At 34.1% G+C, this 17,879-nt stretch overlaps 1 protein-coding gene across 3 annotated transcripts in view; it reads left to right on the top strand.

Moving 5' to 3' along the window:
* Positions 1–16,554, top strand: part of FZD3 (frizzled class receptor 3) — a 102,227-nt gene extending 85,673 nt beyond the window's left edge. For all 3 annotated transcript variants that reach the window (XM_043486986.1, XM_043486987.1, XM_043486988.1), the window contains exon 7: positions 6,221–16,554. In XM_043486986.1, coding sequence (XP_043342921.1) covers positions 6,221–6,434 — 214 coding nt within the window. In that variant the 3' untranslated portion in view covers positions 6,435–16,554. The remainder of the gene's footprint in view (positions 1–6,220) is intronic.
* The last annotated feature ends 1,325 nt before the right edge of the window (positions 16,555–17,879 follow it).

Raw genomic sequence — 17,879 nt, forward strand, 5'->3', positions numbered from 1 at the left:
TATGGAGTACCTACTGTGTCTGACATTGTGTGAGTCTCTGGGAATACAAAACTGATTTAGGCATGATCTTTTTTCTTAATAAGCTCAAGAAGAATAGAGTAGTCATTTGTGTTGTAGTTGAAAGCATGGGGTCTAGAATAATAAGCCTCAGTTTCCTCATCTGTAAAATGGAAATAGTAATAATATCTGTCCCTTTAGCAATGTTGTAAAAAATAAATGACATAATATACCTAATTGCTCAGAACAGTGCCTGTCTCAGTACGTGCCTGTTACCAACTTTTATCAATATGATAAAGTAATAATTAAAGTAAAATGCAAATATAATGGTATAGTCCAGAGGTTGTCAAATTTTTCTATGAAGAGAAAAATAACTAATATAATAAATATTGTATTATAAATGAAATAACATAAAAAATAACTTTAGGCTTTGTGGGTTACATGGTCTTTTTGGCACCATTCATTTCTGCTGTTAATACCATGAAAGCAGCCATAGACAGTATGCAGTCAAAATAGGAGTGGCTGTGTTCCAGTAAAACTGTTCACAAAAAATAGGAAGGGGCCCGATTTGACCAGCAGGCCACAGTTGGCCAGCCTCTGTTTGGTAGCATGGGCAAGGGGGTGATTAAATCTGGTGGGGAGGAGGTGGGAGAAAGCTTCACAGAGAAATGTCTGAGAGTGGGCAGGATGTGCTTTCTTGTTATATTTGATGGTAGAGGCACTAGAATTAGAAACCTCTAAGGAGCTCTGCAGTAATTCAGTTAAGAGATGATGGAGGTTTATTAAAGAACAGTGACGTGCCAAGACAGTAAGAACTGATCTGAAAGATATTTAACAAGAAGAAATGAAATGATCAGAGTTGGTGATGGATTAAAAGCAGTTGGAGAGAAGGAATGTGCCAAAAGAAATTTTTTTTTTTAAGATTTCTAAGCTTGGGAAACTGAAAGAATGAAAATTATGATGCCTGAAATTCTCTGTTCTGTGTCTCCGTGGCTGTCCTGTATCCTTCCAGTCTCATTTCAGCCTTTCTTTCAGTCTTCCCTGTCCTTGTCATGTAGGATATGATTCCTAGACGTACTCTCTTTTTAGATCTTCCTGTTTGTCCTCTCAATTTGCTTTCTTTTGCCATCTAACTTGCGCAGCTACTTAGGTTTTGAAAAGGAGCAGCCTTTCTTTATCTTTGACGTTTTCTATCTTATATCCATTTCTTTTTATTTTCTTTGCCAGATGTTTTAAGTATTTTAAATATTTCCTTTCTACCAATTCCATCCTTCATTCCTTGTATTTCTGGTCTTTTTCACCTTCTTGCCCAACTTCTAACATAACCAATGACCTGTTTTTAAACCACCATCTAAGATCCTTTCTCTTTCCTGCCATTTCCTTTGATTCAGCACTCCTAAGTGAAAAGCATTCTTCTAGGTGCTAGGAACGCAGAGATGGAAGACAAAAGAGTAGTAGGTATGATGAAATCATACACAATGTGCTTTGGGATTCCAGAGGAGAAAGCCTTTTAAGTCACTGTGGAAAGTCTTGTTCACAAATGAGGTAGTACTTTAATTTGACTAGGGTACGGAGGAGGCAGTTGGAAATCTCAGACAAGGAAACAGCATATGCAGAGGCAAGGAGGATGAAAAGGCAATTAGGTATCAGGGCTATTGAAAGAGATACTGAGGAGTTCGGTTCCCCTAGAGCAATGAGAAACTATTAAAAGACTTTGAGCATTGGGGTGATAAAATCAGATTTGTGTTTTAGGAAGATGACTTTGACAACAGCATAGGAGAGGAGGTTGTAAGTAAGCCCAGTTGGGAAGTTTCTAGAGTAAAATTAGAGCTCTTAACTTAAGACATTCATAGAAAGAGAGGAAACCAGAGAATCTTTGAGAATACCTGCTTCCGTGACCTGCTAGCTCCAGTTGGCGCTAGTGGTAAAGAACCCACCTGCCAATGCAGGAGACATCAGAGGCATGAGTTTGATCCCTGGGTTGAGAAGATTGCCTGGAGGAAGAAATGGCAACCCATTCTTGCCTGGAGAATCCCATGGACAGAGGAGCCTGCCATAGGGTCGCAAAGAATTGGACATGACTGACGTGATAGCATAGCATGGCTCCATGAACTGACATTCAGCAGTGTTTGATAGTTGACATTATTAGCCTCATCCTTTTCCATAAGGAGTGAACAGTTACACTACAGCTCTTATGCATGTGGCTTCTGTGTATTAAGAGAGATATAGAAGAAAGCTAAAGTATGATTTCTGCTTTCCAGGAGAATAGAACCTTACAGGAAAGGTATGACATATACATAATAACCAATTAAAAATAGTTCAAGCTGGCATATAATTAAAACAGTGAGTGTTAGAGATGATCAGTGTTACAGAACTTCAAATAATCAGATTGGCCTCTCTGAAAATATCTCAGAGGAGATAAATAGGGTGAGCAAATGGTAATACAAGTAATGAGTTCATATTGAGCAGAGAATTTCTGAAGGGAGTTAAATATAGGAAAATTTTAGCTTCTGTAATCTAAATGAAATTAAACTTTTTAGGTAAGAAAGCTTATAATCTTTAATATAAGGTAGTGGTAATTAAAAAGCTGTGAGATGGAATTCCTTGAAGCTTAATACAAAAGGACATACCAAGAACAAGATCATCAGTCATCATCAGTTCAGTCACTCAGTCGTGTCCGACTCTGCGACCCTATGGACTGCAGCATGCCAGGCTTCCCTGTCCATCACCAACTCCCGGAGCTTACTCAAACTCATGTCCATCGAGTCGGTGATGCCATCTAACCATCTCATCCTCTGTCGTCCCCTTCTAGGAGAAGAACATGATACAGTAATGAAAACAATACAATACCATTCCTACTTCAGTTTGATATCAGTGTTGAAAAATTACCAGTTATATTTGCTGTTTATAATCTATTTGTAGATTAGGATTAAAATGGATTTAATCCATTTTTAAAGCTGTGTGAATTTTTCTAAACAGGAACAACTATTTGCAATATGGGTTTTCATTAAACCAATTATAACTTTTATTATTAGCAGTTGAGAAGCACATGTTCATATAGCAATGTAAAAATATATTAATGAGTATTTGGTAAATTCCAACAGGCTTTTCCCATGAGCATAATTTTGTGTTGTACAATTAAGTTACATTACATCTATAATTTTGGATAACATTCATTGATTAACAATAAAGTGACAAAAGCTCATGCCTTCAAAAAAAAAAAAAAAAAAAGAATAGCCTAGCATTTGATTCAGAGAAAATGCTTATAAACACATGAAGGTCTCTATGAAAGTTTAGTGTCATGGAAACTAGGGGATAGCGTATGACCTCCTGTGATGGCCTTTCTTATCTCTCTGGTTAATTAAAATCACACTCATCCTTTAAGTTCTGCTTAATTCCCATACCATGGCAGCTAATTAATTGCTTTTTAAACATTCTTTGAGTGTGACCTATTTTCAGTACAGTTTTTTTCCCTTCAGCTAAGTTTGCAGTTACTGGAGAAGTGAACTTGCTGACAGGTATCTGTATATCCCTTGACAGTATCTAGCCCTGTGTTCTTCAGTTGCTAAGTCATGTCCAACTCTTTGTGACCCCATGGACTGTAGCCTGCCAGGCTCCTCTGTCTATGGGATTTCCCAGGCAAGAATACTGGAGTTGCCATTTCCTTCTCCAGGGAATCTTCCCAACCCAGGGGTCAAACCCATGTCTCCTGCATTGGCAGGCAGATTTTTTATCACTGAGCCATGAGGGAGGAAACAAATAAATCTGTCAAATAACTTTAGAAATAATTTGGGCATGCCATCTCATGGATATTTCTTTCTGCATCAGTCAGTTTTTAAGTTTACATGTTAGCACTATATTTTGGCCATGGTTTTCTCATCATCTCATGTTGTCTTGGCTGTGAGATTACACATATGCACACATATCTGCTTCTCAGTACTCACTCTAGTCCAGATTCCTTGATGGGTAATTACTGATCTCAGTGCTGTGTAAAATAAAATAGACTTAGGTAAATATACCTACACATATATATCGACTTCAAAGAATAAGTAATTGGTAGTTAGATGAGAGGATATAGAAAAGGAAATGGATGAGTAGCTGGGTGGAATTTGAGAATGAGTGGTTAGTTTGGTAAGTGGGTGACATTTTACTGTGTAGTTGAGTCCTAATTATCCATGGGCAGGTGGTTCATATACTAGAATTTTGTGAATAACCATATATTTCACTTAAATAGATATAACTCAGTTTTTTCTATGAAAAAGCTATTCTTTGAGTCTTATTCAGTAAATTAAACTCAAAGATTTAGGTTTCAGTTTTAGAAAATGTAATTCATATTTTTAATTACTTTGATATCATCATATTGTGCTTTTTTCATTTGCCATATTTACTTGAATTAGATACTTATGAAGTCATCGAGAGGTGAAAGTTCTCCAAATTAGCTAGCAACTCACAGTTAGAAAAATTTTCAGTTTAGGGCAATAATTATTATGTAAAATAATTATTAACTAGAATAACATGCTTATTCTATTTTCATTATTTTAATTTGCAACATTGTAATTATTTCATCAAAACTTACAAATCAAATTTAAAACCTTTATGTTCTGAATGTGAAGTCTTTTAATAAATAAAAATTAAATAAAAATTAAATGCTCTTTTATCCATTAACTTGAGAAATTTAAAAATATTCTAAAGGTAGTTTTTCATTCTTAAATTTTCTTTTTTGCTTTACTCAAATGGGAGAAGAAAGACATGCTTTCTTTTATCATTTTAAAAGGACTTAATTTTTAAACTTTGTGATCTAATGAAAACATTGTTTGATAAGCACTGCTATATAAGACTAGATCACCTCAGTAGTACATGAATCAGTCTTTGAAATCTTTAAATTTTACAAATGATTCATAATGAGTCATGAAGTTTGTTATAATCATTAATTGAGGGAAATGACAACTTGATATTTTCTGACAGCCAGTAGGTCTTCAGCTGTTCATGACTAGTTCTTTTAATGACTTTAAAAAAGGAAAAACCTGCTACCTCCTTTTTATTTTTAGAAATACTACTAAAAATTTAATGTATTAATTATATTTGGTTGTTTTCTTTGATCGTTGTTATTCTAAATTAAATACTTTTTACAAAACTCTGTATAGTTATATGGGGGCTTTCCCGGTGGCTCAGTGGTTAATAATCCACCTGCAAAGCAGGAGCCACAGGAAATACAGGTTCAGTCCCTGGATCAAGAAGATCCACTGGAGGAGGGCATGACAGCACACTCCAGTACTCTTGCTTAGAGAGTCCCATGGACAGAGCAGCCTGAAGGCTACGGTCCATAGGGTCACACAAAGAGCTGGACACTACTGAGCGACTTAGCATGCACGCACATATAGTATATATGACTGTGAGTTTTCTTAGCTCTAATGGGGACTCAGTGAATCAGAATCGCAACAAAAGAAAATTTTAACAGGTCCCACTTCTGCCTTTCAAGATAAATAGAATGATGGAGAGGATGGCCTGTTTTGAGTGATGGAGCCCAGTTGACACACTCCGAAGCTGCATCTTGGGGAAGGGATAAGGAGAGAATTTGCTTCGTGGGTTACAAAGCATTAGGAGGTTGTTAGTTGTGTATTTAAGTTGGTACTATATTAAGTAGCTTTTATAAGCTAGCATCCTGACAGCCGCAAGTCCTAATGAAAAGTAAGACCATTTGCAGGTAGTTAACTGAGCTATTAACTAGGCTCTCTGGAAGGAAGCTGTCCACACTTTAAGCATCATCGTTGCTTGCCAACTCCCTCACTTTTGTAAGGTTCTCCTAATTTCTCCTCTAATTTCATATGCTCCCTTTTCCACTCCCAGGGTTGTAGTGAAATTGGAGTTTGCTGTACCATGACTATCACCATTCTTCTAGATTGCCTGGGATGATGCCATATTTCTTCTGTTGTTGTTCTTCCTCTCCCAAGACCCACCTCACAACCCAAAACTTATTTGAACGAGAGAAGTATCCTTACTTAGCATAGTTCTAGAATAGTCGGCTCTGCTTAGCTTCAGCTTCTGTCTTTTTGCAAGGCAGCTCTTAATTCTGAGCCTAATCAGTAGATTTTTTTTCTCCCTTTTGTTTGTCCATTTGAATAATTCAACAATGTAAATCATGAAATTATTTTGTAAATCAGTTTTATTTTCATGAAAAATTTTAGTGTTATTTTCTAGTGTGTTCTGTTACCTCCCACATTAGGTACACTCCCTGCAGTTACAGAGGAATGGAGGAGAGACTACCTCATGGCAGCATGTCACGACTTACAGATCACTCCAGGCACAGTAGTTCCCATCGGCTCAATGAACAGTCACGACATAGCAGCATCAGAGATCTCAGTAATAATCCTATGACTCACATCACACATGGTACCAGCATGAATCGGGTTATTGAAGAAGATGGAACCAGTGCTTAAATTGTCCTGTCTAAGGTGGAAAATTTGTGCTGTTTAAAAAGCAGATTTTATTCTTTGCCTTTGCATGACTGATTGCTATAACTCACTGTTAAGATGCTTTCAGTCAGGTGCAGATTGTGTCCATTGAAAAGTAAATTTTTGCTTTTTATATTGCATCAAACTTGGAACCTCAAGGCATCCAAAATGCTAAGAATGATATCATCACATAAATAATTCTTATTTCTAGGTTATGAAGAAATAATTATTTGTCTGGTAAGCATTTTTATAAACCCACTTGTTTTATATTTGGAAAAATCCTAAATGTATGGTGACTGCTTTATAGTGAACTTTCATATAATATCAACTAGTTGTGAGGTAGCATTCTGGTAGTTCTGTTAATAAAACAAAATTTCAGAATTAAAGAAATTTTCTATGCAAGGTTTATTTCTCAGATGAATAGTAGGACTTTGTAATTTTCTTTCCACTAAGTGAAAAAGAACTGTGTTTTTAAACTGTAGGAGAATTTGATAAATCAGCAAGGGTATTTTAGCTAATAGAATATAAAATCAACTGAAGAATCTGATTAGTCTACTGAAGACTCTTTTGAAATTCTGTCAAAATAGTCTTTATCCAGAGAAATACAGGAGTAGGATTAGCAACAGAGTAAAAGCAGAGATGGGCATTTTTTTCTCAGTAATTGTGCTGTTTTTATTACTTTTGTAAATATTACTTTTACTGGCTGTGTTTTTATATTGATAACTTATCCATATGCATGACAGAAAATTTTTACTTTTAGCCATTTTTTCCCATGTAGTAGTATTGATTTGTAGAGAACTTCATGTTCAGATATATTCTATGGAAGCATGTAATAAGATAAGCATCACACACTGTAAGCCTTTTTGTAGTAACCATAGTTAAAAAACAGCAAAGTGTTTCCTCTGTATCTGTTACTGTGTTTTTTGCAGTGAGATGTAATCTTGCCAAAGCCGCCAGATGTTGGTATCCAGACCCCTCCTATCAGTGGACTTATTGTTCGCACTCGCATTGCCCAGTAGCCAATAAGCTACAGCTTTTGCCCCACACCCCTATCTTCAGATTCTGGGTCATTCTTGTTTACAGCTGAAATATATATATAACCCGAGTCCACAGTGGTGATTAATTTGGGATATTTGAAATTCATTGTAGCATGAATTAGTCCTGCTGTGAAGTATCTTTTAACTTTAAAAATATCAATTCAAAAATCTTTGACATTTGTCTTGTAATATTTAAATAACTTCTAATAAAAATTGTAAACTTTATTAGGCATGATAATGATCGTAAGGGAAAGAAAAATTCTGGAAAATGCTGGATGTATTATGTAGACAAGCATATTTAAACAAGCCATCCTCAACCCTGACTACAGATAAGAATCATTCAGGCAATGCCTGACTCCTTCCTCTCATTGAGATGAGGACTGGTAGTTTTATAAAAAGCTTCCCCAGTGATTCTAATCTGCTGCAGGCCTGACTGCAGGCTGTTTGAAAGTAACTTGCCCCTGCTGACAATGTGATGGCATCATGTTATATCATGTGAAAACCTAGCTGGACTCAGTGTTAGGCTTTTATATCCTTTACCTGATTGATCTACAACTGGAATTCTGGACCCCACTCCTAAAAATCTGTGCTCAGTAAGTCAAAGATGATGGTAGGACTTTAAAAATCTGTCGTCATAAAAATATTAATATCATAGGTGATTCTTATGCAGATATCCAAGAATCAAACTTTAAAAAATATTCTAGACTCCAGAGAGGTCTGGCTTTGCCATGTGCTAGTTTTTGACCTTTTACAAGTTAATTTCTCTGAGCCTCAGTTCCCTTGTTTTTGAATGAAGATAGAAAATAAATACCTACCTCACAAAATTGTCAATAAGTATCAGACAAAAAATCATAATGAAAGCTGAAAGCTCTTTGAAAACTTTAGTGTTATGAACTAGAAGGGATTAAGATTATTGAGGACTTAAGATATTTGTTTGAGGGCTACTGTAGTACAGTCTTTGACATGTGTTTGAATTCATGTGGACTTTTTCCTCTCCTTCTTTAAAACAAAATGTACCAAGAAATTTGGTGTTGGAAAAGCTTTCATCAGGCACAGAAGTCAGTTTTCTGATAATAATAATTTGTTTGCCTGTCATTTTTTTTCTTTCAAAGTACATATTTCTTAATATTTATTATTAATTCTTCATAAGATATTTGAACATTTGGCTCAAATGCTTTACTTTTTCCTCCATCCTCATTGTCTTTCTTCTTGAAACTGGAGTTAATACTCAAGACAAGTAGAGTCTGAATTCCCTCACATGTGACAGTCGACCTTTACTCTGAAGATCAAATTGGTAACAACTCATTTATAAATAAATCTAATTCATGAGGCTTTTGTCTGAGGATTTCTCCTTAGAACAGCATGAAAGACCAAAACAAACATTCAGACACAAAAATAAGTTAGCAGAGAAGGTACCAGTTTGAGCTCAAAGATGCTGTCATTCATTGCCATCTGCATTATATCATCCAGAATGTTAATTGGTTTCTTTGTGGGCCAAGTATAGACGGTTAAGTGAACATCAATGTGAAAATCTTAACCCTGTGCTTCCTGATTTTTAAATATTCATTTGTATCTTCTCTATTAAACTGTTGATATATTTGTAAATGCTTTATTGGCCTCTCAGTTACTTTCACTATCTTAGTTTTGCTTCACAGAATTTACTTAATATTGTTAATCTGTCGTTTTAAATAACAGTATTTAGTTTGGGTTGTGTTATTTATCAAACTAGTGCTCCGAATTAAGACTTTTTTCTTTAAAGAGACAGTTGACGAACTACAGCAAAACAACAATTTCAAGTCTCAACTAGCTTAAACCAACTTGAACAAGTCTGGACAGCTTTCTTACCATATGTTTAATTTGTGTTGTGATTGGCAGATGATAATGTTTAGTATTTTATTTGTTCAGTTGTCAACTGAGAAAATAATAGTTCTCTCTAAAATGTTAACATATAACCAAAAAGTTTTCGAAAAGTACTCTGATTTCAGCAATATTGTATTGGATTTTTTCAGTGATTAAAGCAAACAATTCAAAACAATGTTAAGCTCGAAACAATAATTAGTTTCAAAGAACAGTTAATAACTCAGCAACTAGAAGAGGGCATGGTAGGTTTTCAATTAAAATATTTAAATAAATGAATGTTATGCAACTCACTTTAGTCGTGATAGTCTCAGTTTAAAGAAATTTGAAGAATCTAAATTTAAGCTAAGTGAAATGAGTCTCTGCTTTACCGGAATAATATGTGGCAAGTAATAATCGATGAATTGCACCAAATAAAGTTTATTTCTCCTAGAGTAACAGTACATATTACTATTTTAATTAAATATATATACAAACTTATACTAATACTTTATATTAATTTTAAAAGGTGAACAGCAGTTTTTAGAAGTAAGTAGGTTCTTCTTGGTTTTATGTGAAATTAGATCTTTGTATACTAGTTGGGTGAATGAATATTCAAGTAAACCTTTATTAATGATGATTTTCTTTTTCTAAAACTGTTTCTTGGAGCAGATTTAAGAAAATTCTAAGAATCTCTTCAAATGAGGGAAATTAACTACATTTTAACCTACCTCATTAGTTTCTTTGTGATAATAGCTGGAAATAACTGAAGTTGTAACTTTATTGGTGTAGACTATATCTTCATGAAATAAAAGGAACTACTTAAAATTTTTTCATAAAATAGTGGATCATTGGCTGGAGCTTAGAAAATGTTAACATTCCAAATTTTCACTATGATGATATTTATATTGCTTTTGACATGCCAAAGGTATATTTATATATTATCATACTTGGATGACTAACATAGTCTAGTGTAATGAAAATTGCCCTGGGCTTGGAATTCAAAAGACCCATAATAATGATGTAAACTGAACAGGTCATTTAATTTCTCTTTGTCTCAATTTCTTTGATGTAAAATGAGGATAAGGTAATTTGGGGCTCTAAGACCTGCTTTACAGGACATTGTGAGGATCAAATGAGCTAACAAGAATTATAGTGCTCTTTAAAAAAAACACTGATAGTATTTGTTTTTTGTTAGAATCTGGGGGTTACAGAAAGCAAGCATAGTGGTATTGAGCAGTAAAAACAGAATAGGCGATTAGGCCAGTATTCATTTGACACAGTCTTTAAATCAGCAATCCAATTGACCCTTTAAAAATGAGATTCTTTTTTGAGAATGACTGTGCCCTTAGATTGTATTGGCCCTTTATTATATGTTATACCAGAATATGCTCTGAAAATTTATATGGTTGAATTTATAGGTCACTTTCAACAGAAATTTGGGGATATCCATTATATGTCTCCTTTGATATGGAATGATATAACTACATTAGTTTGGCAAGAAAAATATAAAGAGAAGTGTAGGCCCTGTTACTTTTTTTCCTTTGAGGTCTTTCATATGCCTAATTACTTCCAATTAAGAACAGTTCTTTTTTATTAGTGACTACTGTAACTTATTGGTTTTCATCATGGCAAAACTTGAAATTAGTGATACTATTATATTTGTATATGTAATTTTTTAACCTGCATAAAGTAAGGATTTCTCCATTCTTTTCCACACAGATTACATAAACACAAAAGGGCATTTTTATAGAACCTAGATGTACAAAGAAACTCATGATTCTTTTAAACTTCTTTTATGCCTTTTTACAACTGACTAAGGAAAGGTGTTTATGTTTAATTCAGCTATGTTTCTTAGTAACTGTATGATTTTATACATTATTCTAGTGTCATTTTTATGTTTTTTATGAAAAAATTATGTTGACATCTCTTCATATTTTAATTCACTTCAATTCTGTTTTGCTCCAATGATACGATTTTTGAGAAAGGAATGGGAAAACTAAGCAACCTTTACCTGCCATCTTATTGTAATTACTCTCCTGGATTTTTTCCTAATTTAAATTCTATACTTCCTTAATAGCCAAATTGATAGGATTATAATAATTTCTCTGAAGATCTGAAGTCTTCTGGGAAAGAGAATATTAAGGTTTATCCAGAACCAGCCATCTTTGTAGACATTTCTATTTGGTTGATTTATAAAGATTTAATACAGTAAGTTAATAAGCATATTTCTTATTCTGTGATCACTAATTAGGAAATAACATTTTTGTTGCCATAAAGATAAAAGAAAGTAAATTTTCACTTACATTTTAGTCATATCCCATGCCAGTACAACATTATCTCCTATAAAAGAGAGTGATTCAATCTACTTAAATGTATTGAAGAATGGTTTCCTTCAGAATTTTTTTTTTTTTTTAATAATCACTTTTCTCAGGAAATCTCTTATGTCCTTTCCTGGACATTTTCACTGGTGTGATAGCATTGTTATTATTTTTTTTATCATTTCATTGGTCACTGTCAGCAGTTTTCCCTGATCAAGAGAAGCAAGTATTTACCTTAGAGTAATTCAGATTTTGAAAATTCAGTGTTTTGTTATTTTTATAATTACTGTTCATTAATAACATTAGTTTTTATAAGACAGTGATATTTTTCAAGCTTTTTATCATATTTCCTGCAGTATGATGAGCTATATTTTTATTATAGCCCTGGGATTTTTGTTATATAAGTCAGCTTGTTTGTATTGCTAACTTGCAAGTATTACTTTAATTGTGTTGACATGCTATTGACATAAAAGAAAGAACTTTGGAGCTTAATAGTTTCTTTTTTCTAAATTGGCAGATTTTTTGAATGCTTAGTAAAAATGCATTATGTTAATTTTTAAATCTGACAGAACTTTGTGTCAGAGGGCTGATTTGTAGTATTGCCTCTGTTTTCAATGAGCTGTGGAACCTTGCGATTTTATCTCTTGGGACCTCAGTTTAACCATCTGTAAATGAAAGAAAAAGGGGATTAGACCAGGTCATGTCTCAGATTCCACCTGTCTCTGGCTTGGTTATCCCTTGACTATTTTATAATCATTATCTTATTCTTGTTATTCCCCCCATGAACTCTATATACTAGATCAGTCTGCAATGTTAATGCAAGTTGCACTTAAATTGATAGGATTCAGCTATGTTGCTGATTTTGTTTTTCATTCTTGATTTTAGGTAATTTTAAAGGAGGAAAATTATAGATTTCAAAAGTAAAAAAAAAAGGTTACAAATAATCGACATGACCTTTTTTCCTCCTAAGGGAAAAATCTAAGGAACCAATATAAGCACCTTAAAACTGATGTACAGAAGAAAATAACATCTAAAATTGTGTGGTCTTTGTTCTCTTAAATATGAGCATAGCTACTTAGGCTAAACTTTTAAACAACATGTATTAAGGCAAAATTAGTAAACAAAGCATATAACAGTTATATGGCCCATATAACTAATTAAAAAGCTATTAGGTTTTGCTGACATTAAAATAATTATAAAATACAAAAAGAATTGAGGACTGGATTTAAATTTGTCTGTTCAGTAATTACCTGTAAGCTGAATTCTTAGATTCTTTGCATAACTACAGTTGCCAGATTGCCACGAGCAAGTGAATGTCCTGCTTTAATGTATCCTTAGAGATAAATGTGGTTTCTTTGTTTTATTTTTTCAGCTCTGCAGAAGATGGTTCTGTAAAGCCTCCTTCTGTAGTAAAATGTAGAGATTCTATTACTTCCATCTCTTGACAGAGTTCTCTTGTAGATTTATTGATAATTACATTCTCTGAGAACCAGGCCGTAGAGGTTCCTGTTATGCTTAAAGATCATTGTCTTTGTTCTAATTGTCTTCACTAACTCCTGTCAATCTCTTGAACCCTTGGTCTGTAGATTTACAATCTAGGTACTGGGTTTGGTGTCTGGTGGGTAGAGAAGAATAATGGAAATTGATACAGGAAGATGCACTGGTTTCTGATGTAATTTGTTTGGCTGTACTTGATTCCTTGTCTTTGGTCAGTTCACTGGATCAGGCAGCTCTCCTGACTTCTAAAAGTTCAATTAGATGCCCAGCATCTCTCATTCACACATTGCTATATTACAGTGTTATATTAACCACCTGTTAAGAACTACCACCATAACCTTCTTTTCAGTTCTCTGACTCTGTGTGTTTTGCTATTATATTTGTTAAATCTTAAGTCTGAGGTCTAAACATTTCATTGAGTATTGTCTGGGTTTTGATAATGGGATATTCTATAAGGTAAAACAGATAATCCTAGGGTGGTTTAATTTATATTTATCCATCCATCATTTTTCTTTTTCTAACTGACCCCTCCTCAGTTTTGAAAATTAAGTTTGTAAATATCTTCTGTCTCTCCCTTAGCCCTGCCTCAGATAATTTTTCTTTGAACTACTCTTGTTGGCAGAAAGGTTTAATATGAAATAATTCTGTGTTTCTGAGACAAGATCAACACAGTAGTTCTTTACATTGCGCTGAGGTGAGCATGTACTTGAAAATGTTGCGGTTTCTTTATATGTGAACTTAAAATTCTTTTTTTTAATCATGAAAAGGACTCTCTGATTTGAAAACATTAGTTTGGAAGTTCTCTTGTCATCAGGTGCTATTTCTGCCGTAGGCTGTGAACTATCATAATAAATCTGAATTCTTTATCATTCATCTTTTTAAAAAAGTTAATGCCTTTAGAATGAGCCCATTTCACAAATCTTTCTTTTTTCCACAAATCTTTAATACCAACTTCAAACAACTTTTCTGCTTTTATTTTCAAATGCCGGACTCTATTTTTAAGTTTTATTTTTTCATTGAAGTTTAAACATATTACATATGTGAAGGAGTGACTACAGTTTGAACATTTACTTTGGCATGATAAAGAGAGCTACACCATCCAAAATTGCTTTCTCCCATTACCAGAAAGAAAAGTTTGACACTTCAAAGCTGTTAAATTGTCTTATTTTTATTTGAAAGAGCTATGGAAGCTGTTTCTTCTCATTTAAACTGTTTAAGAAAATGCCAACTTTGCTGTATTTTAATCTGATAGTGGATTGGGATTATTTATATAAATATATATGTCTACAGTTTATCATAGTTAATAGTTATTTCACTTTCTGTAATATAGGATACCTGAAGCTCATATTTATTTAATGTGAGTGGGGTTTTTTTTTTTTGAGCCCCCTTTTTTGTTTTGTCTTTTATTTTCTTAGTGTTGTACATTGCTGTATATGTTAGGTTATCATGGTCATCTCAGTAGAAAGCTGTTAAGTAGATGGTTTTTTGAGAATCAGCCCAAGGAAATTCATATTACATGGCCATAGCTGGGTAATATTATTCTGAGCTATGTGAAGTTGCTGGTTTTATTGATCAAATGTTAGCAGTTTCATAATCAAGAAACAACCAAGCAAAAGATCTTTTAGAAGAGATATTTCAACTTCCCAGTTCAACTCTTTTAAACAACCTACCAGAGGCTTTATAAAGATTCAAACTACAGATAACCAGAGGCCTATCAAGAAAATTCTGCTTTGTTTTGCTGTTAAATTGCCCAGTTTTCAAAGGTATTTAATCAAAATGACTTCAGTAATTGAAGCAAATATCTTTTGGGAATGTTTAAGTTATGTCAGTTTTTCATTAAATCTGTGTATAGTTTTTCAGCTTTCATTCACTGAGATATTGTCATATATCAAAGGATTAGCCTGTAAATATCACTTGAAGGCAAAATAACTACCCCCCTGCCAGTATCTAATATGGACTCAATTTTGCCAGCTATAGAATTTTGTCTTCTTAGCTATAGAATTTTGTCTTCTTAGTATGCATTCTAAAATAATATTATGTTATGTAGCCAATAGATTTGCCTAAACATGCCATTTTAAAGATTTTCTTTATACCTGTGTTTCAAGTTATAAGAATTAAAATGTATGAGTATAAAAAAGGATATAAAAATGAGAAGCTCCTACCTAGGAGATCCCCAATTTTAAATAGAACTGTGTTTTGAAAGGTTGCAGATTGGGTTGTTCCAAAGTCAGACTACATCTTCTCATATATGTTAAATTATGAATAATAAGGGTAGCATATAGCCAACAAGAGCTGACCTAATGCTCTCCAAAGTTAACCTAGGGGTCTTGGTTTGCAATAAAGTGTTCGCGACTATAGCCCTTTCACCTGTTTTAAAAAAACAAATACATTGTTGTTAGCACAGATGACTATCAGTTAGTAGAATAAATATTTAGCTTTAAAACAAAAGTGGAAATAGTTCAATCAGTGTTGGTGAAACTATTTTGAGACAAGAGATTTCATTTAGGTGACTTAAGTTGGGAATCGCTCCTCTTTCGAAGAGCCCATGTGATGATTGAAAGTGCTGTGTGGTTTTGGTGACCTTGAGAAAGAGAGCCGGTCATTTCTTCTTAAGAGTCGTAAGAAGTAGGGACCTTGCTGGTCTCATGCTTTTCAGTTCAGAAGCTGTGTCCAGAACATCTTAGATATCCTTCACCCACATTGTTCAAAGGCTGTCTGTACTTCAGGCTCAGTCTACCCTCCCTTCAGCTGAGCCTGTCTTCCAGCTCTGCTCCCTCATACTGAATTCACAGGTGGGCATTCTCCATTCTTGTTTTTTTTTTTTTTTAAGTCTTTACTCATTTTACTGTTATGAGAAATGACCACCACCTTCTCCTTTTCTCAAGAAATACAAAGGTAGACGAGGTGTTCCTTTTCCATTATTTTTTAAAAGCTATTGTTTTTGAACTGCTGGCACTTAGCAGTTTAGTTTTTAGACCCTAATCTGAATTAGGTTGATGGAGGTGATCCTAAAATTGATCTAAAGTTTTAATCTTGCTTTATCATATAAGCATCTGGTTGGAAACTGTGCTGATGAAGATTTGTATTTTGTGGCATTAGTTCTTCATGTTTCTTTTTTATGTATTTAAAATCGATCATTAATTTCCAAACGAGTGGAGAATTTACCGTTGTTGAGCTATATAGAGGGCAAGTGTGCTTGATTAGAGCATGAACTGTACTTTCACATTAGATGATGTGCTTTGCACTCTGCTCTTGTAGATTTATTTTGTTTACAGTAGACTGATGTCAAGTTTTTGTAAATGTTTTTACTTAGCACTTTAACTGTGAGTGTACAAACTGATTTTAAATGTAGTGGTTGTATATTTTGGTTATAAATTGGAAATTTGTAATAAAAATGAAATGATTTGTTATCTATTTTGTCATCAGTACCTGAGTGTAATTTTCTACATCATCTACATTGCTATTTTTAAATTAGGTTTCATATTTTATGTTTTTCTAATTACTAATTTTTTCATTCACAATAGCATAGACTCCACAGTAATCTGGAATATAGATACGTCATTCTGTATCATATCCCTGGAATATAGATACATCGTTCTGAATGCTCTCCCATCTCTATTCATTATTATATCCCCATGCACACCACTACCAGGTGTACATAACAGGAGAAAAAGATGAATGCATTCAGGTACCTAAATCAATTTCCCCAATAGGAAGTCCTACCCATGTAAGCAAATCAGTTTTTTTTTCCATACACAGGACAGCCGATTAAGACTTAAACCGGTACTAGAGTGTTTTTTGCCTAGATCATGCATTCTTTAGTTGGAAGCAACCTTAGAAATCATAAGGTTCAACTTCCAACCCAGTACCAACATCCTCCAAAACCATCTTTTATAAGCCTCTGCTTGAATTATTTCAGTAACAGGAAGCTTACTCCTCTAAGGCCTTCCATTCCATTTTGAAGTCAGCCGACAACCAAAATGAGCAAAGTGAGCAAGGAAATTAACACTCCCCTAAAGTCTTCATAAAGGAGCTGCTGGCATCTTCATTTCAGCCCCTTGAGACCCATGTCAGACTTCTAACTTACCGAAGGTGATAAGTTGCTTAAGTGTTGCTTAAGCCCATAAATTTAGGGTAATTTATTAGAGCAGCAGTAGAGAACTAAAATATTCAGCCTCACACTTGCACATCTGCAAAGCATGGGTAATGAACAAGCAAGGAATGGAAAATGGCCCAAGGAATCCATTAAAGACCAGAAACATTGCTTAGAACTGGCCTGTTGCCATGAAACATACTGTTGAGTTTGCTTGGAGAAGTTGGAGGTACTGAAATTAATAAGAGCAATCAGTCTCTGCTGCCCTTCTTCCAATATTATCCTTCATTTTTTTTCACCGTTATTGTCCAGTTTTCTTTTTATTCCCACTTCTCCTTTATCTTCTCCTCCATCGTACTTTCCTCCTTTTTTAAACAATGCTCTTTATTTTTTTGCTGCTAATCAAGTGTATGTTTTTACCAACCTCACACTCCCACTAGCATACCCACCCAATTTGTTGGCAGGAGATAAGGAGCAGAATATGAGAGGAGCCGTGAGAGAAGGTTGAGATTTTCCAGCGTGCCAAGAATTAAAAAGGTAAGGAACATAGCTTTACCGCCTGGTCTCTGAGTACTCCAGTGCAGCACACAAATTCACAAATGAGGGTTATATCCAAATCCATTTATTAGAAAAAAAATCAAAACTA

Source organism: Cervus canadensis, chromosome 14, assembly GCF_019320065.1.
Source record: "Cervus canadensis isolate Bull #8, Minnesota chromosome 14, ASM1932006v1, whole genome shotgun sequence".
Taxonomy (NCBI): Eukaryota; Metazoa; Chordata; class Mammalia; order Artiodactyla; family Cervidae; genus Cervus; species Cervus canadensis.